The sequence below is a fragment of the Drosophila hydei genome, unplaced genomic scaffold (genome assembly GCF_003285905.1).
Source record: "Drosophila hydei strain 15085-1641.00,03,60 unplaced genomic scaffold, DhydRS2 tig00000415-arrow-arrow-pilon, whole genome shotgun sequence".
Lineage (NCBI taxonomy): Eukaryota > Metazoa > Arthropoda > Insecta > Diptera > Drosophilidae > Drosophila > Drosophila hydei.
Window position 1 is genome coordinate 237677 of NW_022045726.1, and position 21262 is coordinate 258938.

Genomic DNA, 21262 nt, shown 5'->3' on the forward strand with positions numbered 1-21262 from the left:
GGCAACCACCCAACTAGGCCCGCACCACCCGCAGTCCCGAACACGCCCATTGGCCACATTGCGTAATGGGTTTTGCGTATTATGCGCATTTAATTGGACTTTTTGTTGTTCTGCCAGACAAATGCGCGTTAAATTGAATAAGCTGCAATAATTGCATAAGTTTGATTAGTTGGATAAGTGGTTTTATTTGGGGCCACCCCTTCGATGGCGCCAACTTTGGGCGATAAATGAGCCGAGCCAACCCGATAGAAAGTGGAAAATATTCCGCTTTTATGTGGAAAGTCTTCAGTCAGCATTAGGAGCGACTTCTTGGCTCGAGATGTGGCAGGGAGAGGGAGAGAGAAATGAGAGAGAAGTGGGAGAGAAGTGCGAGAGAAAGTTGTATAGAAAAACTTATCGATTCGACTTTTGCCAACAGTTGAACAGTTGGACTCAAGAGCTCATAGGCTGTTATAGAAACATTTGATTTAATTGTTCAATGTAGTTGAGCTCAAGGGCGATAGAACTATTTGTTCTTTAGCTCCAATAGGCCTCAGAGTCGGCAATTAGCTCTTCATCGGGGCTAACTCTCGCTGCTGCGAGCAATTCAAAGTCCAATCCATGGTTTGCTTCACTCAAAATGCTCTCCTAGGACTCTCCTAGACTCAACTAAAATTCAAAAGTGCCTTAAAATTTGAGTCTGTCTTGGCAGGTGGCTGCATCAGCCGGCAATCATGCCCAGCAGTTATAGCCAAAGAATGATCAGCTAAGTATGTTCTTTCTCTAGATGTGCCTTGTCACAAGCATCAGTGGGCCAAACTTAAGCTCAAAGTCAAAGGCACACGCTCGACATTGGGATTGAACCTTGACTTAAATAAAGTGCTTTGTCTTGCTGTACAAATTGTATTGGAGACGAATTTATTAATGGCTTAATTGAATGGCTGAACTGAATCGAGAAGATTGCTCCATGTTATCTATAGCGAACTCTTAACGGGCTTCCGTTCTCTGCGCGGCGCGCAGCTCGGCTGGGTGTGCGACTAATTTGCGTCTGATTACTTGGGTCGATGCCGCAGCCCACAGCCCACAGCCCACAGCCCACAACGAGCAGGGCGGCATTGTGTGGAGGACCGGCGCGTCGGCGTCATAGTGGTACATTTAATTGTAGGCTGAACACTAAAGCACACATAGGTGCACAGGACATCGGCGGAATGGGTGAATGATGGGGTGCTGGCAGAGCTGAGGTGGTGGGGGCAGAGCTGGAGGTAGCCCTGGGCGCTTGTATTTTTAGTGGCATCTAATGAAGTTGCCCACTCGCTGCTGCTGTTGGCGCCGCAAGAAGCAGCAGGCAGCAGGCAGCCGGCGGCTGAAAAAGACGAATGCTGAAAGTGGGCTGGAGCTGGTGCTGGCGTTGGCATGGAGGCTGGGCTTAAGGGTATGCCATGCAACACCAGCTGTCTAGGACCCTCATTTATTTTCACTTTAATCAAAGCGAACGAACGGCGAGGACTGGGGACAGCAGGACGCAGGACACAGGACTCGGCTGGGCCAACGTTTGCTGAACAAATTTTGCTGCCATGCCCAAAAGAATTGTAAAGCGTAAAATAACAAAGACAAGGAAGAGCAAAAGTAAAGGCAGCAGCAAAGCAAAAACTGTATTAGTAGATGTATTTTACACGTTATCCTTTCAGCTTGTGTCCTTTCTCTCTCTGTGTGTGTGTTCCTGTTGTGGCTGGAGGCTTTGGCGTGGGACGATGCTAAACAAAAGCGCAACAGCCGCCCAGGCGACAGAGGGCACAGAGCAGAGGACTCTGCCAGCTAGATGAAAAAGTAAGCTAATTAGTTAATGAAAGATATTTTCCATTGTCTACACACACACACACACAGGCACCGCACAGGGCGTGGCACCTAAGCACGCTGCAAAATGGCGGCATCTAACGGGCGCAACATTGATTAGATACCGCGATCCGAGGAGCTTGTACCCAAAACACCGAATATTCTTTTTAGAGCATGGCTTAGCACTTGGCACAGCTCCGCTCGGCTTCGTTCTGGACAGCGTTCACAGCTCAGCTGCGGCGTGGCACAGAAGCCAATACCAGCAAAGGCTAACCCGCCGCATGTCCATTGTCCGGCAATTGCGACCTTTTCGCCAGCCCGTAAAGACCAGGGCCCCGCTTCGCTCTGCTCGTCCGCTGCTCTGAGGGCAGCTGCCACGTCAATCGTGTTGGCCTTTGTTTGCCAATTTCGCCGTTCGCTGCTCATTTTCTGCCACTTTCTTTGTGCCACACAGCGGCAGCGCTGCTGCATAATTCCGCAACGTCTTTCCACTCGCTGCTCGCTGCGCGCTGCTCTTCGCCTTCCTCTTGCCTCCTGCCTTTTTCCTCTCTCTGCCTCTCTCTCTCGTGCGCGCTCTATCCCTCTCACTTGCTCCTGTTGCTCTTTTGCGTGGTCAACGGTGGCTGCCTGCACCCTTTTGTGATGCAAAATGTTTTGCTTGAATAAATTATGAGCTTAAAGGGCCAGCCATGCAACCCATTGTACTCCTGCCTCAATAAGTCTTTGCTTTTAAAGTGCTGCCCATCCAATAAGAAATGATATATATATATATATTTATTTATTTGTTTGTTTATTTGTTGTGCCAGTGATCGCTTAGCTTCGGCTATAGTAAGATACCACAAGTGCTGACAGTTTATGCATCTGCCTCACTTGAGCCACGTTCAACTTCTGACAGCATTCCAAATATGTTGGTTATCTCTTCAATCTGATTACAGGCTTTGAGTTTACTCAGCAGCTGTTCAGTGGCATTTACATTCACTTGAATCCAGCTTTATTCATAGTGACCTGCTCAGGCATTCCAGTTAAGTATTCAACAAACACAGCGTTGTTCATAAAAATAGTAGTAGTAGCACAAAACAATTTAGTGAAACGCAATATTTTGAAATCAGCTGAAACGAATATTTCGATTAACATATTTTATTTTTATTTAGGAATTTGTGCACTACTATTTTAATGAACTGAGCTGTATATACAGCACTGTTCATAGAAATAGTAGTGCGAGTCAGCCACAAACAATGTGATAATTTGAAAACAATTTGAAACGAATATTGTAATTAACATATTTTGTATTAATTTAGATACTTCCTGGTTTCAAACTGAAAAGTTCTCAAGTGCAGCACAACTATTTTAATGAACAGAACTGTTCATAAAAATAGTAGTGCGAGTCAGCAACAAAATATGTAGTGATAAATTTTAAAAACACTTGAAACGAATATAAAGATTAACATATTTTGTAGATTTTTCTAGAGTGAAAGATCTGAAGTGCAGCACAACTATTTTAATGAACTCCATGCAATGTTTAGCTCAGCTTATAGTTATTGCAATTCTTTTGTGCCATTCTCTTCGTTTCATTCTCTTCGTTCACTGAGACACACATAGATAAGAGCAGGACGGAATGAGACCTTAACGATCAGTGTGAAAAGAATTGTGTTTAAGCTTGAGTTGGTTTTAGCGCTTTAAGCTGCTGTAGACGATGCAGAAAATTGAGCGTGCAATTTGGCTTTGTTCATCAAACACGAACAACAGAAAGCGCGACAATAGCTCAAACAAATAAAGATTGAAAATGTTAAAGGGGTCAGGACAAAAAGGCAACGGGTGAGGCTAAATGGCGCATAGCACACGCAAATATATATATATAAATATAGATGCATAAACAGACAGCGCTTTTTGTCTGCATATATATATATATATTTATATATAAGCCACAATGTATATAGGGCAAATGTATATATATGTGAGTGTGTATATATATAACATCAATGTGAACGGTACGCGAATGCCGCCGACGACGACACTTCTGGTTCATTGAAGCATAAGAAATTCTCGAATGAATCGCTCCGTTGACGCTTGAGTAGACTTGAAGCGATAAGCGGTTTTTGCGCCATATACAAAAATATATTTTGCGCTAGTCGCGCATCCGTTTGTTCGCTCGCTGCCAGCTAGCTAAACCCGCCCGACCAAATGGCAATAGCAAAGAAAAAAAAAAAATAATAAAAAAAAAAGAAAAAGAAAAATTAAAGGCAGCCACGACCGCCGCAGGCTGGGCTCGTCCGGGAGTTGAACCCGGGACCTCTCGCACCCGAAGCGAGAATCATACCCCTAGACCAACGAGCCGCTGTGAGAGACGCGCGTCAATTGAGGCATTCAAGCCAAGCGAGAGCGGCGTCGATAAGACAGCACAAAGAGAGAGCGAGAGGGTAGAGAGTGGGAGAGAGAAGGCTAGCTGAACTGATCGCTTGCTCAAGTGTTGCGTATGCGCAACGTAGCCACGCAGCAGCGCATTTGTCGCATTACTCATACGCTGCGGTAGCCGAAACTTAATCCATAAATTTCAATTGTTCGCACGCAAGACGCCTGGGACTTGTGGCTAATAGAAATGAAAATAACCAAATGTCATGCTGACTCACAGCAACCGAAAGCAGCAACACAGGCGAAATAGTGAGCTGGCCCCTTGTCAGTTGCGGACAGTCGGACGTGAAGTCTCGACGCGAATTCGGTACGTGCCTGCTGCTGGCGCCACCTGTCCCGTGGCGCCGCTGCTCTGCGGCCTCTGCTTATTGACAGTTGCCAGGTGTTTTTGAGCCGGGCGCTTCAATGGCATTGCGTTTGCTGCGCTGCTGATTGTGTTTGGCGGACGCTGCATAGTTAACGAGCATATGTTGTGGGCATGCCGATGGGCGTAGCCGGCCGCAGCATCCCGTTGCCAGCAGAGTCATAAAATTTATTTAGCGACAGCTGCTCACACACACACGCACGCGTGTGTGGCCAAGCTAGCTGAGGACACTCGGCTGCGCCTTTGGGCTAAATGTGTCCCAGTCGCATGCACGCGCTAACTAAATCGGAAACCAATTTGCTTATCGCAGCAACCCTATCAGCGTGTGTGTGTGTGTGTGTGTGGGCGTTGGTGTTAGCGTCAACTCAATTTCAGCCAAATACTGTAATCGTGCCACGAAATTCCAAGCAGACGTTGCCGCACGTCGACGTCATCATAAATAAATACATCGAAATGTGACTCGACGCAGTGCAGCAAAAAGCGGCAAAAATATAACAAATTAATTGCTAACAAATGCCAAGGGCCGTGGCACTGGAATTTGCGCGGGGCCATCGGGTATAGCGGGCGATCCCATGGCCTGTTACCCGCCACCTGGGCCAGGCGCCGGGACGGAGGCCACACGTGAGCCAGCTGCAAACATTTGCTGCTCTTTGCTGACAAACTTTGGCTCAATTGTTTCGGCTTACTTTGCGCTGTTGTTACACACATGTGTGTGTGTGCTGGTGTGTGTGTGTGTTGTGCTAAGTCGCGTGCTCTGAGTGCCGCCAATGGCGTCGAAAATAATTACACTTGCTGATTTATTGAGTGTCGTGGTTATTGTGGCTGGCATAAGAGGAAGTCTCTGTGTGTGTGTGAGTGTGTGTGTGTGTGTGCTACATATAGCCAGCCTGTTCCTTGGCATCTCATCGCTCGTCTACCTCGAGGATGTTGTAAATGAACCGCGACATTGCGATTGCTGCAATGTCATACTCTAGCAACTCACGAGTGCCAAAAAGTTGGCAGTGAAGTCCCGAGCAATTAGTTTTGCCTGACAGCTCTTGTTGCTCTCCAAATGCCTGGATCGATGCCAGAAGTGCGTCGTGCCAGAGTTCCAGAGAGGGAGAGACAGAGAGAGAGAGAGAGAGACAGCGCATAAATAATTTTATGAAGAGTCACAAATGACTAAAGTGAAATCTTTTGATTGAAGAAAACTTCAGTTGTTATGCAAACAACTGAGCTTTAAGTTGATTAAGCAGTAGAAGAAACGTTGCAGATAACAAATTTCTATATCTAAATCTGAGTTCTATGCTTATGTGTGCTGCCAGAACTTGGACAGTAGTCGGGAAAGTACTTGGCCAAGACCAAGGCCAGTCGAGTGCTGAAGTACTGGACGAGTTGTATGCTTATATGATTTGGCAATCGGCAATGGCAGCGCCATAATAATGTCATTAGTATGCCTACAATGCTGATTAGTATGGCAGAGACAAAACAATTCCAGGCGAACAACAAACAAGTCGAAATTATGTGGTCGCATGTCGAGCTGGGTCGAGCTGGGTCGATCTGGGACCGCCAAGTGGGCTGAGATGTGGAAGCGGATGCGGATGGGGCTGTGGGGTCGGCTATATGAATGGGGTGCCAGCGACAGGAAATGACACTCTTACTCTAAGTTGTTTGGCCAGGGCTAAGGTTGCTTTTGAGACCTCCAGAGTCGGGGCCAGGGCCAGGGTTAGCCTCAGGCTGGCCCTGAGCCACGGGTTATCCACAGTATTTTTCGATTTTCGCCTGGATTGCGTGCGGTCGTCGCATATTCAAAATCATCGCTCAAGCGAAAGTGAAATTAATTACACGACTTCAGCTCAGTTCAGTGCCAAGTTGGAATTGTGTTGAGTTCTCGGCATTGTTGGCTTCGCCTCGTCTTCTTCTTCGTCTTCGACAGCTACTACTTATTCCTCTTCGGCTTCTTCCTATTGCCATTTGCTGTAGTAATTAATGAAAAAGGCAACCAAAACACTCACTCACACACACACACAAACACACAGGCAGACACTCACACACACACACACACACTCAAGTGCAGCTCTGTATTGGGTCTTTCGCTTCTCCTTGGCTTGGCTCCTTGGGCCACTTGTGATTTTCTTTTTCATTCGCTCGCTTTTGCGTATTGCGCCAAAATTTCATTAGAGCCAACGATTTGCTCATTTCTTTATTTTAGCCGGGCCCTGGCTCTGGCTCTGGCTCTGGCTGTGGCCCTGGCAGCTTGCACGGATTTTGAGTGGCACGTCGCTGCGGCAGCCACAACACGGCATCGCCACTATCTTGCGGCATCTGCATGTGAGCCGCAACAAGACCAATTGAAAGTACAGAGACACTCCACACTCGGCACGACGTGGCACGCACATCTCGACACGTTTACGATCGCATTATGTGCGCATCTGACTAGACATCTTGACACTCGGATGCTCTGAAATTAACTAAATATATATAGAAATGTATATGTGTGGCATGTGTGTGCATCAAAGGAGTCCGCATCAAGCTGCGTAGACAGTCCCATGGGAAAACTAAATATTTCATCAAGACAGGGGGAGCGAGAGAGGGAGAGACAGACAAAGAGAGATGGAGAGTAAGTACTAAGAGAAGACAGAGAGATAGAGAGAGAGGGAGGGATAACGAGAGAAGGCAGAGAAAAAAGTAAGAGGAAAGACACAGAGAGGTAGACAGAGAAAGAGCGAACATAGAAGGAAAAATGGTCAGAGAAAAAGAGAACACAGAGAGAAGAGAGAGAAGGAAACTTACCTGAAACTACTGCTTCTTCTTCTTTGAAGTGCCACCTGATTCTACAACAAATCTATATCGATATGAATTATCCGCTAGTTGGCAGCAAATCAGCTGCGGCTCATTTATTTTGGAGTGCTCAGAGTCGGTGCACTTGAGTGGAGTCGGGCGTGGTCGCTTTGGGTCGCTTCATAGCTGAGAGTGTAGCAGCAGCAGCAGCTGCCTGGCAGCTGGACAAAATGGGCAACACGTTGCCATTAGGTGCTCATTCGATGCTCTTGGTCTGATTAGAGCACAATGAGCCATCTGTTAATTATGGACCAACGCCTAAGCAGGCTTTAATCAGCGCCAATTGGCAAATACAAAAGGGCAAATTGTAAAGTGTGCAGAGGTGCCAAAGGGACAGAGTGAGCGAGGAAGGAAGGGAGAGGCTAAGTGGACGCAGGCAGGCACTCTCCATCCGAGACTCAACTGCTTGGCTGGGCGCAGAACGGAAAGTGAGTTGAAAGCAGCCAGCAGACAGTTAGTTCAGTTGGCTCAAATGGTTGGGCGCGACACATAAAAACCTTTTGCTAACTTAATTAAATTATACAATTTTCGTTGCCGCTTTTTGTAGAATAATTGGCAATAAATTGATTAAAGGGTAATTAAACGTGCGGGGCCGGCCAACTACAGAGATGGATAGATAATTGCATTGGCGCAGAAGGCAGCATTAAATAAAGCGAATTCGCTGTCTGTTCTCGCCCGCTCGCTCTCTCACACACACGCTCTCGCTCTCTCGCTCTCTGCTGTGCGCTGCGATTTAAATGCAATTGCAATTAAACCTGCGTGCAGCGTGGCTGGCGCTGCCAGCTGTGTCCACTGTACTTCCTGCCAATGTTATTCATATTTAAAATAAATCGCCCACAGCAATCGATCAAACAAGCGCCACAACAATAATATTTTCTTCTTCAGCTGCTTCCTCTTCTGTTTTTTATAAACCAATTACAGTTGCAATTCATTTTAGTTGTTTATTAAACAAATGAAGCAGCTGCATTTATACATTTATGAACTTGCAGCATTGTTCACAAAATTAACATATTTTATTATTAGTTATTAGCTGTTTCTGTGTTCTGTGTCTGGAGCAAAGTGAAAATGTAAAGCAAAATTTAGTTGTTCATAAAAATAGTAGTGGCTAATAGAAATGCAAGAAAACTATTTTTAATGTTGTTCTAGCTGCATATATTCTATTTTACATAAATTATTTGGTCTAATACTTAGTTGGAAATATATATATATATATATTGCATGAAATCGGCGACGTCTTGGCAACGCTTCATAGGAATTAAGCGTCACATCTGCTGAGTTATTTAACTTAGGCATATACATATATAAATCTGTTGTCTGATATATATATATATATATATATATATATATATATATATATATATATATATATATAAGTTAACTTATAACACTTAGTTAGCTTATAACACTTAATATAAGGTATTATTCAACACTTATTATCGGGTGCTAGACATGTTAAGGAACAGCCCTGGCAAGAGCAACTCTACTTACGCCGGTGAGGCTATGATTTGTAAAAATATAGATCAGTCTCGTGTTTTAACTCGTACTGATAGGACATGCTAAAAATTGGTGTCATATAAGTAAAACTAAAAATAGTGAATATAATAAGAAAAACCAATAAAATTAACTGTTTCGATTATTCAAAAAAGAACAATTAAAAGCAGGGTTAAAAAGCGTTCTTCCAGTAAACCGCTTAAATAAATATTCACTCCGTCATTTGCTCGTTAAATGGCTTATTTCATTGTCTGAGCCCGAGGCCAGCAATAAGAGGCACAGTCGCCTCTCAACCTAACTTTCAGTCACCACAGGACTGGAAACCATATAATTGGCGCCCAACGTGGGGCCGGACAGAACACTTATCGCATTAGTGCCAGAAAGAAGCTATACGCACCCATACCAGGTCTCTCCGAGCAGCAACAGCAGCCAGTGCCAGCTGTTGATCCCTTCCAAGCACCGCCATATCCCACACAGCCATCGGCAGCGGCGGCAGCAGCAGCATTCGAGCAGCCTGCACCACCAGCCGTTCAAGAGGAACGCAAGAGCGGTGGTCTCTTCTCACTCACTAGTCTAGTGCCCACTGGCGTGTTACAGAATATTTCGGGTCTAGTGCAATCGGCCACAGGCAGAACCAACGAACCTGCGCCACCCCCACCAGCCAGCTACAATCCAGCTGATTCTGGTGGCTACTTTGACATAAGCACATCCGGCGCTGCCGTACCGCAGCCGCCTGCAAACTTTTTTACGCCTGCAGCTCCGCCTGCTGCTGCTGATTATTTTTCGCCCACTGTAGCACCACCCACTGTAGGTGGTTACATCAATCCTTCCGTAGTTGCTGCAGCTCCGTCTGTTGGTAACTTCTTTACGCCAGCACCAGCTGTTTCTGGGCAATCAACCGGTGTTCAGCCAACGCCAGCCGCGGTACCACCGACATTTACTCAGCCTGGGGCAACTGCTCCGCCAGCGACATACGCTCAGACTCCGACAGTCACCCAAGTAGCCACTGTCCCTCAGCCACTGACAGCTGCTCAAGCACCTGGTTTAATCGAGAGTACTCCAACGTTTGCACCGCCATCAGTGGCTGCAGCAACTCCCCCACCAGCGGCAGTAGCAGCACCACCACCAGCGGCAGGACCTGCACACTCCTCGTACCGCCTGCAGAAGGGTACCAGACTCTACAAGAGTCCACTGACAGCTCAGGAAACTGCAGTGCCCGCAACAGGCTTTGGCCAGCAAACAGCTTTAACAGCCACGCCCTTTGCACCCTTCGCAGCACCTGCTGCTATTTTTAATCCTTTTGGAGCACAGCCTACAGAAGTTGCCCTATTTACAGCGCCAGCTCCGTCAGCTGCACCAGCGCCAAGCCAGGAAGTTCCTCTGTTGCGGCTGCACCACCCCCAACTGGGCCAGCAACATCGCTGTTTACACCACAGGCATCGACGGGCCTCTTTCAGACTCACGAAGCAACTACATCGCTTTTTGCACCAGCACTAGCCGATACACTTCAGGAGGTTCCTCTCTTTTCCAGTCCGACTAACGCAACACAAGGACTTACACCAGATACAAGCAACAACCTTTTTAAGTCACCGACTCAGAGGGAAGAGCTAAAGAGCTCTTCAAATCAAAATCAGGAGGTTACACTATTTGCACCACCGTCAACTGCACCTGTTTCGGAAGTTCCATTATTCCCAACATCACAGAGTTTGCCCATATTTTCACAAGGACCAGCAACAGCTCTATTCGCACCACAGTTGGATGCTAAGCCAGAACCACAGCAGGCAAATCTACAAGCGGAATCGTTGAGGAAATCCCCTTGTTCACGGCACCACCACCAACAGTAGAAGCAACAACTAACGAGTTCTTCGCGGCGGCAGAGCCAAGCGACTCTTCATCCATACTAGAACCAAGTCAAGAAATCCCCAAAACACCGCCAACTGCATTAATTCAAGAAGTTTCACAGCGGCGTCACGTCAACTGCAGCGGCCGGCATTGTCGGCAGTTGCCGCACGGCAACAGCAGCTACTGCTGAACGGCTCGCTGAAGAGCAAGACGAAGACATTTCCTGCGTATCGAGCATCGGTGCGCAGCGAGAGCGACGACAAGGAGTACAGGGCGCCTAGCAAAAAGTCGGCCGGTGTCGCAGTCGCTGGCAGCCAAGATCAGCGGCAAGAACTGTAACAATCTGCTGCACAACGCCGGCAATAAGCTAAGCGTGAGCAGCAACTCCTTCGGCCTATACGCAGCATCTGGCATCATCGCCCAAGAGCCCTGTCTCCAGCAACGGCCATCTGAACAAATACTGCCTGACGGACTTGACGCGCCGCAAGGCCGAATTCAATCGCCAGCTGAGCGCGCCGACAGACTACACACATCACTCGTCCAGTAACGGCTCATAGCATCGCTGGAGTGGTGGGACACAGTCATCACGGCCATCACGGGCACGTGCACGGCCAGTCATCGACGGCGCCAGCCACACTCAAGTCGCTGCGGCTGCACAACTTTGGTGTGCATCATCCGATGCCAAGGCTCACGTCCACGTCGGGCACCAACAGCTTCAACAGACGCCACATACGTAGGCGCAAGAGCAAGCTTAGTAAGCGCCTGCTGAACGGCGATAGCGAAGAATCAGTACGCTGCTCATACTGCTCCGTATTGAATGTGAATGAGAACGACTTGCGGATTTCATTCGAGAACACCTGCACCGACTCGCTGGTCACCGCTGCTAATATGCGACCAAGGAACCGAAATGGTGCACTTTGATGATGTGCCGTTGTACGGCACTCCGAAAGAGGAGCCATATGCTGTGCTTTAATCTGCATTGGCCTCACTCTTTGGTGGATCATCGACGCAAAGAAGTCCGCGAAGCACTTGCGAGGAGTCGTCGCTGGAATTGGGTCGGTCGAGGACGACCTTACACTTGAGGGGGGGGGTAGTTAACTTATAACACTTAGTTAGCTTATAACACTTAATATAAGGTATTATTCAACACTTATTATCGGGTGCTAGACATGTTAAGGAACAGCCCTGGCAAGAGCAACTCTACTTACGCCGGTGAGGCTATGATTTGTAAAAATATAGATCAGTCTCGTGTTTTAACTCGTACTGATAGGACATGCTAAAAATTGGTGTCATATAAGTAAAACTAAAAATAGTGAATATAATAAGAAAAACCAATAAAATTAACTGTTTCGATTATTCAAAAAAGAACAATTAAAAGCAGGGTTAAAAAGCGTTCTTCCAGTAAACCGCTTAAATAAATATTCACTCCGTCATTTGCTCGTTAAATGGCTTATTTCATTGTCTGAGCCCGAGGCCAGCAATAAGAGGCACAGTCGCCTCTCAACCTAACTTTCAGTCACCACAGGACTGGAAATCATATAATTTATATATATATATATATATACTTTATCATTACTTTAGTAATGACATTTACTTTTGCTAATGCTGTAACCAAGCAGCAAGAGGTTCAGCCTGAAGTAGATACAGTCCGAGCTTGTTGTGCTCAGATATAACTTGAGCTGGGCTAGACTTGGCCACATCTTTCATTTTCTTCTCTTGCTTTTGGCCTTTGTCAGAGTTTCTGCAAATTGAAAAGTTCAGAATTAATAGTAAAAAATATTTTCATATATTAAGCTTATTTATATATATATTTAGCTTTCATTATTATTTAGCTTATTTAATTTCATTAAGAATTGCTACTCAGAGCTAGGGTCTTCAGAGACTTTAACAAATTGTCACATAAAATGCTAGAAAATGTGACTGAAAGAAGAAGAAAAAGATTAAAAATTGAAAAGTACTGAGCTGAAACTGAGCTGTGTGAGGACGACAGGTGAGAACAGAGCGCTTAGAGCAGGCATTGCCTAGTTGAGGAAGAAACTCGGAGACCGCTCGAAAAGCGCTGAGGAATAGTAAATTGAAGCAAACAACTAAATGTCAACTGGATGCAGTTGCTACTAATATTTAATTTAGACATCTGCAGCATTAGAGTGTGTCGTGCTAATTGCTGCTTTTGCCCTTTTCATTTGCAGAATGTGGCAAACATGCAGCGGAAGCTTTGCGTTGGCGTGCAGCGTGCGGCGAGCTCTACGCTTCTAGGTGAGCCCCACTAGGGCAGCAGAGCGACGGTGGGTGTGGCCAGCAGCGGCATGATGACTGCCATGGCCTCGGCAGCCAGCGCCGCGGTGGTCGTGCCAGCAGCAACGGCAGCGGCAACAGCAACAGCAAGTACCGTGCGAGCAACAATTGCCAGAGCCACAGCAGCAGCAGCAGCAGCAGCAACAACAACAACAACAACAACAACGCTGGCGGGCAAGTTGCTTGGCCAGTTGCACAATCGCACGAGCGAACTGAATGTGGAAGGCGTGGCAGAGGCGGAGCTTCAAGAAGAGGACGAAGGTGATGGAGATGGGATTGGGATTGGAATTGGAAATGATAGCGACAGTCTGGGCGTCGGCAGCTCCTCGACGCCCAGCAGCTATCTGTCCCTGTACGATGATGTGGCCAGCGCATTGGACGAAACGCAGGCGGCAGAGGAGGCCGGCTATGCATTGATTGATGACATCAGCGAATGGCTGCTGGGCGCCGCCGGTGGCAACAATCTCAGCCTGAGCAGCGAGCTAACATCGTCGAGCCCCACCAGTAGCAGTGTCAGCAGCTTCAATGAGTCCCTTAGCTGGCTGACCCTGGACATGGGCGATGTACAGAACAGCACGCTGCCCAGCGGCAGTAGCAGCAGCAACGTCACCAGCAGCAGCAGCAGCAGCAGCAGCAGAAGCAATCTCGAAGGCGCCGGTGAGGACGAGGGTGGCGGACTCTATGCGCTGCGTAACTTTGTGGAGCAGCAGCTGAATGGGGAGTCGGCACAGGATGCACAGGACATTGCGCTCATTGACAGTGCCGAGGAGAGCGCGCTGGAGAATGTCGGCGACGGCGAGGCGGACTATGGTGTGCTGAGCGGGTTCAATGGCGGCAGCCTGGATGCGGAAGTGGATGCCACCAGCGAACTCCTGCAGCGCACAGCGACAACGTTAACAAATCGGACGACAGTCGCCGCCAGCTACGATGCGAATGCCGTCTGGATGAGTGGAGCTGGCGCCCATGCAGCCGGTGCAGCAGGCGGCGCTGCCGCAGACCGCGGCGGCGGCGGTGGCGCCGTCGACGGTGGCGCTGGTGCCAGCACGAGTGGCAGCTCCTTCATGCTGCTGCTAGAGAACTTTAACGATTACTTTCCTAACTACAATGGCAGCACGGTTTCGGGCACAACAGTCAGCACGACTACGGCCAGCAGCGTTCTACTCGATCAGAATATGACGAGTCTCTACTTTGAAAACTATCGAACCAATTGCACGAATGCAACGCTCAATCTGACAACGGAATGCCATGAACTGCGAATTGGTGAGTATTTGCAGAGCTCGGAGCTTTGCCTCAGATATTTCACTAGATTTATAAGCTCAGTTAGCCATGGCAAGCCATGACCTGTAGCTACGCTGCACACGTGCTCAAATATCAAAATCTGTAAATCGATTATTATCGATAGTCCTGGTTGATAAATAATCGGAATTTCGTGTCACATTTCACATTCCTCTCCAAATTACAGACTTCTGAGCCACTCGAAATATATTATATGGATATACACATTTAGGAATCGATAAATATCGATCAATCTCAAATGTAAATTAAGTCCTCAGCTTGAAAATATTTCCCTAAGTCAGACTTTCATAAGCCATGAAACCTCTTCAATCCCTCAGATCTCTATTTCAAAGCGGAGTCAGGTGATACCTGCTCTAGCATCTGTAAATCGATTATTATCGATAGTCCTGGTTGATAAATAATCGGAATTTCGTGAATATCATAAGCCATGAAACCTCTTCAATCCCTCAGATCTCTATTTCAAAGCGGAGTCAGATGATACCTGCTCCAGCATCTGTAAATCGATTATTATCGATAGTCCTGGTTGATAAATAATCGGAATTTCGTGTCACATTTCACATTCCTCTCCAAATTACAGACTTCTGAGCCACTCGAAATATATTATATGGATATACACATTTAGGAATCGATAAATATCGATCAATCTCAAATGTAAATTAAGTCCTCAGCTTGGAAATATTTCCCTAAGTCAGACTTTCATAAGCCATGAAACCTCTTCAATCCCTCAGATCTCTATTTCAAAGCGGAGTCAGGTGATACCTGCTCTAGCATCTGTAAATCGATTATTATCGATTTTTCGCTGGCACAATAACAGAATAAATATTCATATTTTGCTCTGGCTGCTTCGGTCTCTCACCCCATTCAGTGTTCCAGGACACGCCGAATTCGTATGCATGCACGCCTCGAGTGGGCTGAATATATTTGCGCAGTATTCAAATGAGCTCGTAGTCCGAATGTATTTCCATATCGTTTGCATGATTTCGCATCGTATTCTAATTGCTGTTCGTCTTTATTTGCAGTGGACCACAATTATTGGGCGCTCATCTTGATCCTGTTCCCGATCCTCACGCTCTTCGGCAATATACTGGTCATCCTCTCCGTCTGTCGCGAGCGATCGCTGCAAACGGTTACGAATTATTTTATAGTATCATTAGCCATAGCCGATCTGCTGGTCGCCGTAGTCGTAATGCCATTCGCTGTCTACTTTCTGGTAAGTCCCGCTGCCGCAAGACGCAGGAGCGCGTGTCAAAATCAAAATGCCAAATGCAAAATTGCCGTCCATTTGCGTTTAATTTTATCAAGTGTCTGGGGGCCATCTAATAAATAAACGTGCACATAAATAACAGCTAGCACGGAGAGTGCTTACAGTGGGGCATGGAGAGTGGGGCGTGGGGCGTGGGCGTGGCGAGGCTTTTTAGTAAATTGCGGCCATTCAAGCAATAACATTCAATTTTTGGCGGCCCAGGCTTATAAATCAATGTATGCATGTGTGCGCACAGCAGGAAAACACAAAAAAAGGGAAGGCAAATCGAAAAGAAGAGAGCAAGAAAGAGACACAGCGAGAGAGAGAGCAAGTATCAGAGCAGACATCTCGGCAGGTGGAAGGAGCTATCCCTGGCCTGCGTGCACGCATTTCCTTTGACTTAAGTCGATGTAGCTGTCATTCCGAATGATTGATTGTTCGATTGACTGACTGACTGCCTGCCCAGCCTCTCGCTCTGTGCCCGCCTTCGCCTCCAGCTCAGCAGCCATGTCCCGGCTACCTGCTTGCCTGTGCGAAAGCTTTTTCTGACAGATTAATAGATACTCCAAATTTTTGCTAGGCCCAAACTCTTTTACAGCATAAAATATATATTTTTCATAAATTTATAATTTTTTTTTTTTTTTTTTTTTTTTTTTTTTTTTTTTTTTTATTTCTTTATTTTGTTGCAGCTTATTGTCTTAGACTCTATAGCGCATTTAGCTCTAAACCTTAACTAATGGGAGGGCAGATATGCCAATTATTCTGCACTTGTAGCTACTATCTTAATTAGTTCTAATATTGTCTAGAGGATGCAATCTCTTCAGTCTTCGCCTATTGTTGTTTATAGCCAGGTTGCTTGCGAGATGGTTAGGATGCGCTGCAAGTCTGTCCGCGTATCTTGAACTGTGTCGCCCAATGAGTTCAGCAACTGTGGGAATTGCTAAATCCCTATGTAAGACTGAGTTTCTTACAAACCAGCTGGCTCCAGTCCATCTGCGTAGTGCTTTATTCTGCAGGGTCTGAATTTTGTTCCTTGTAGTCTTCGCCGAGGAGCCCCATAGAGAGATACCATATACGAAGGTTGGGACAACTATTGCCTTGTAGATGGCGGCCTTGCTGCTGTAAGACAACTTGCTTGAAGCTCTCAGCATCCAGTCGAGGGTTTTTAGCTTGCTTTTGCATTTTGAGGTTACTTGACTTATGTGCGCTTTAAAAGTCAGCCTTCTGTCAAGAGTGATACCAAGGTACTTTACTTTTGAGGCTTTGGGAATAGTGGGCCCCAATGCAACGCTTGGGCAATCTCCTCTTCTAGTGGCGAAGGTAGTATGTACAGACTTTTGTGCATTAATGGTGATACACCACCGTTTTGCCCAGCGTCCGAAAGAGTCCAGATATTTTTGTAGTGAGTCTGAAGCTTCTTGCGCAGATACGTGACGTGATAAGATGGCGGTGTCATCTGCATAGGTCGCTATGAGTACTGCATCTGTACTTCCTATATTTGGCTCGGGAGTTGGCATATCTCCTGTGAATAAAGTATAAAGTGTTGGGCCTAGAACACTACCCTGTGGTACTCCAGCCATAATTGGTCTAGTCAAGGATACTGCTTGCCCCCTTGACACTTGGAAGGTTCTTCCAATAAGGTATGAGGATAGCAACGCGAAAAATGGGGCTGGAAGGGTGGTCCTCACTTTCTGCAGCAGTCCCAGGTGCCAAACTCGATCAAACGCCTGTTTGATGTCTAAAAAGACGGCAGAGCAGTACATCTTTTCTTCAAAGGCTCCAAGGATATGGTGCACAACTCTGTGAACCTGTTCCGGTGTTCCATGCTGTCTCCTGAAGCCAAACTGATGGTTTGGAATGGCCTCCTGGCGTCCCAGATGTGTCAGTACTCGGTCCAGAAATATTCTTTCGAATATTTTGGAGAGTACTGGCAACAGGCTAATTGGTCTGTACGACTCAATTTCTCCCACGGGTTTGCCAGGCTTAGGAATCATCACAATCACGGCGCGCTTCCAGCAGGCTGGAAAGTGCCGGATGCGGAGCATGGCGTTGTACACCATAGTTATGTAGTCTATGGTGGAGTCAGGCAGTGCTCTAAGGACTCTGCCGTTTATTAGATCATATCCAGGGGATTTTTTTGCCTTCACTCTTCTGATGTGTTCAAGAACCTCTTCTTTTGTACATCCAGTTATCTGGTCTTCAGCTGGGAGGGGCGAGAGAACGATGTCTTCTGTTGCTTCGATTTCTGAGGCCTCTGCGGTAATCACCGGCGTGAATTGGTCTTGAAGGTGGTTTGCAAAAGCCTCAGCTTGAGCTTCGTCTCCAATGTGCCAGGAACCAGAAATGCTCCGAATGGGATGACGACGTATTGGCTGCCGTTTGAGCTTTCTTGTAAATTTCCATAATTGAAACTCTGCGTCAGTGGGCGATTCAGCTCGTACCAGCGCATCGCTGATACACCTCTTTTGAAGCAGGGCGAGAGCAGCTTTAAGATGCCTCGTGGCTTCGTTGTACATGGATTTGGCATCAGGCGTGCGTAATCTTAACCAGCGTCTCCTGGCCCATCTTTTGTGTATTAGTAGGTGTTGGGCCTCCAAGGTGAGGGGGATGTTGTACGGAGACTGTTGTCTTGTTTGGCAAGATGGTGGGGCGGCTTGGTGCGCAGCTTTGACTATTTCTTCCTGCAGTTTGTTTGCTGCGTAGTCCACGTCTTCAGGAGTGTTAAGTTCCATTTCTATGTGCAAAGAGTAATGGAGCTCGCGCCTAAAGACTCCTAAATCTGATCCTGCTGGCAGTAGTTGTTTCCTAATGGGCAAGGGCTGTGGCTGCGCGTGGATTGTGACTATTAGTGGCAGGTGGTCAGAGGATAGGTCCAAGGATTCTTCAATGGTCAATTGCCGGTCACAGATGCCTTTGTAGACAGCGAAGTCGATTGCCGAGGGCCTGTGTCCATTAATTGGGTAACGGGTGGGGGCTCCAGTCGCCAATATGCTGAATTGTAAGTTTTGAATCGCCTCAAATATGACTTCTCCGCGACGATTCGCACTATTGCTTCCCCAAAATGGGTGCCATCCATTCCAGTCGCCGCCGATGAGGGTCTTATTCAACCTTTGGCCTAGAACCTGTTCCATGTGATGATCACACAGACCAGTGTTTGGCGGAAGATAAATTGACGCAACTTCGATCGCTCCAATAGACGTAGGCAGGGTGATGGCTGAGACCTGCATTGTTGCGTTGCAAATTGGCAGTAAAGGTGTATGCGGTATTGTTGCTCGTATGAGGATTGAGGATCCACCAAAGCAGTTTGCTCCTTCACCATGAGCCTGATAGTGTTCGTATCCGAAAATTTGTGTAGTGGGGCACTCATGAGTTTCTGTTATTAACATTATATCTATGTTTTCTTGTGAGAGAAACGCAGCCAGTTCCTGAGTCTTGTTTCTCAGGCCATTGGCGTTCCAGATACCCACACGTAAAGCCATTATTTGTAGGCAAGCTTGGTTATGATGGCCATTAAACTGTTTAGCATGGTTGCTTGTTGGGATTGTACTTCTCGCATCGCTTTGAGCTCGGCATTAATTGCGTCAAACTGACGTTGTTGTTGCTGAAGCATTTCAGTGAACAAAGTGTCACTTGTGGTATTCTTATTTGACGGTCCACCTCTAGCGGCCTGTGCGTAAGAAACACCACTAATAGGCGTTGCAAAGCTCGTGGCTTGGGTAATGCTCCGGGGCCTTGTAATTTCGGAAGCAGTACTCGGACCCGTAGGCGGTGTTTGTGTGGGACTCCTTTTTTGTGCTGGGGATTGCAATTTGCGCAACCGCTTGTATACTTGGCAGCCCTTATAGTTGGCTGGGTGCTGTAACTCACAGTGCACACAAGTTGGTGCCTGGTCCTTTTCGCGGGTGCAGTCTTTGGATGCGTGTTTCCCGGCGCAACGCACACATCTGGGAGCTTTGTGGCAGTAGCGTTGTGTGTGTCCAAATTCTTGACAGCGATGGCATTGTGTCAGGTCGTTGTATCTTCTTGGCAGTTCCACTGTGCAGCGTTGCCTGCAGACAACTCGAATGTCCAAAATTTCTTTGTTGTTGGGGGCCTGAGCCACGTCAACAAAAAATATATTTAGCGGTGTTTTGTCCATACGGCTCAGTGGGTTGTGCACATTTGTAATTGTGTGGCCTTTGGTTTCCAATTCCTTTTTAATTAGTGTTGTATCAGTGCTGGAGTGAAGCCCTTTGAACACGACTCTATATGGTTTGTCCTCCTTAAGCTGGTAGCAGTGGAACTCCAATTCCAGCTTAGTAAAGTGGTCTATAACTCTGCGATAGTCCTCACTGCATTGGGTTAATACACCTATGTTATTCTTCTTTGGCTTAATTACGTATGATTTAGCATCAATTACTTTATCTATTATCTGTTGAAGTAGGGCCACAGACTTGATGTTTGGACACCATATGGGGGGCGGACGAGGTTTCGGTGTAGTTTGCTGGTCGGTCAATACTGGGGCTTCTGGAGCTACAGGTGATTCGCTGTAGTCTTCATCTTCTTCTACGAGCAGTGAAAATCGATTTTCTGATATTAATGCTGCATTGCTGGTGCTTGGTTCGTCGAAGATGAGCCTTTTCTTGATGGTTTTTGGTGAATTTGGCTGTTTACGTTTCGTGTTTTTGTTGTTAGTGATGCCTTGCACGGAGGCGATATCTATTTTTGAGTTTATTGGCATGATGGAGGCTTGCCTATTTGCCATCACAACGTTAAGCTGGGCTTGCATTTCTGCATTTACCTTTACGGGTGTAGCGAGGTCATTGACATTAGATGTCATCGCGGATTGTGCTTTTGAGTGCAGGCGCACTCGCGCCAAGCGACGAAATTTCGTAAATTGCAATTAAAGCAATTGAGTTACGCGGAAGCAAGCGATAAGAAAACGCTGCGTGTGCGGTTTTTGTTGCTGTTGCGTTGAAGAATGCACCGCAAAGTTCTATTTTTAGAACTCTGCAGCAGTAGAGCTTAAGCGAAGGCTGTTCGAATTCACGTCTTTACAGGTCGAACGACTGATCGCGATGAAATTTATAATTAGTTTTCAAGGTAAATATGCTGTGATACTGCGAGAATCCTGTTTCTAGCTGTGTGCCCAATAAATTCTCATATTTGCCCTTACTCACTGGACTGGCTCGAGCAGGTGCATTTAAAAGGCATTTATCAAATCGCATTAGACTTTCATCGTCCTGTGCTGGGACTCGGCAAATTCATTATAACAACTATGGACAGTCGTTGTGCAGCCGGCAGACAATGTGAAGTCGCCTGGCAGCTGTCAGTGGGCGGACGGGCAGATAAGCGATATGCCATGCGATACATGCATACGCATGCGAACGTGCCACGTGCACTTAGTTATGCATATTGAAATCTGCATATTTAATTGCTGGCAGTTTTTGTGACAGGGCCAGCTCAACGTTTGTCATGTTGGCCACAATTAAGTGTGTGTTTATTTTGTGTCAGCCGTGTTTGGCTGGCTGCCTGTAAATAAAACGATAAATTATATGCCAAATGAAATCAAATAAATATTGCAATTTGCAGCTGGCAATTTGCAACTCGCAGCAACATTTTGTTGCAGGCGCAAAAAGCTAACTGTCGCTTGACTATTTGACGTAATTAAAACACTGCAAACTCAAATGGAATTAACAAAAATCTTAGCT

At 46.7% G+C, this 21262-nt stretch overlaps 1 protein-coding gene and 1 non-coding gene across 3 annotated transcripts in view; one reads left to right on the plus strand and one right to left on the minus strand.

Annotated features, from left to right (window-relative positions):
- Positions 1 to 21262, plus strand: part of LOC111602821 (dopamine D2-like receptor) — a 71283-nt gene that overhangs the window by 27339 nt on the left and 22682 nt on the right. For both annotated transcript variants that reach the window (XM_030224228.1, XM_030224227.1), the window contains exons 3-4: positions 12928 to 14293; positions 15349 to 15539. In XM_030224228.1, the coding sequence (XP_030080088.1) occupies positions 13045 to 14293; positions 15349 to 15539 (1440 nt within the window). In that variant the 5' untranslated portion in view covers positions 12928 to 13044. The remainder of the gene's footprint in view (positions 1 to 12927; positions 14294 to 15348; positions 15540 to 21262) is intronic.
- On the minus strand, positions 4075 to 4146 carry Trnap-cgg. The gene has a single exon. It is a non-coding gene; the product is annotated as a tRNA-Pro (tRNA).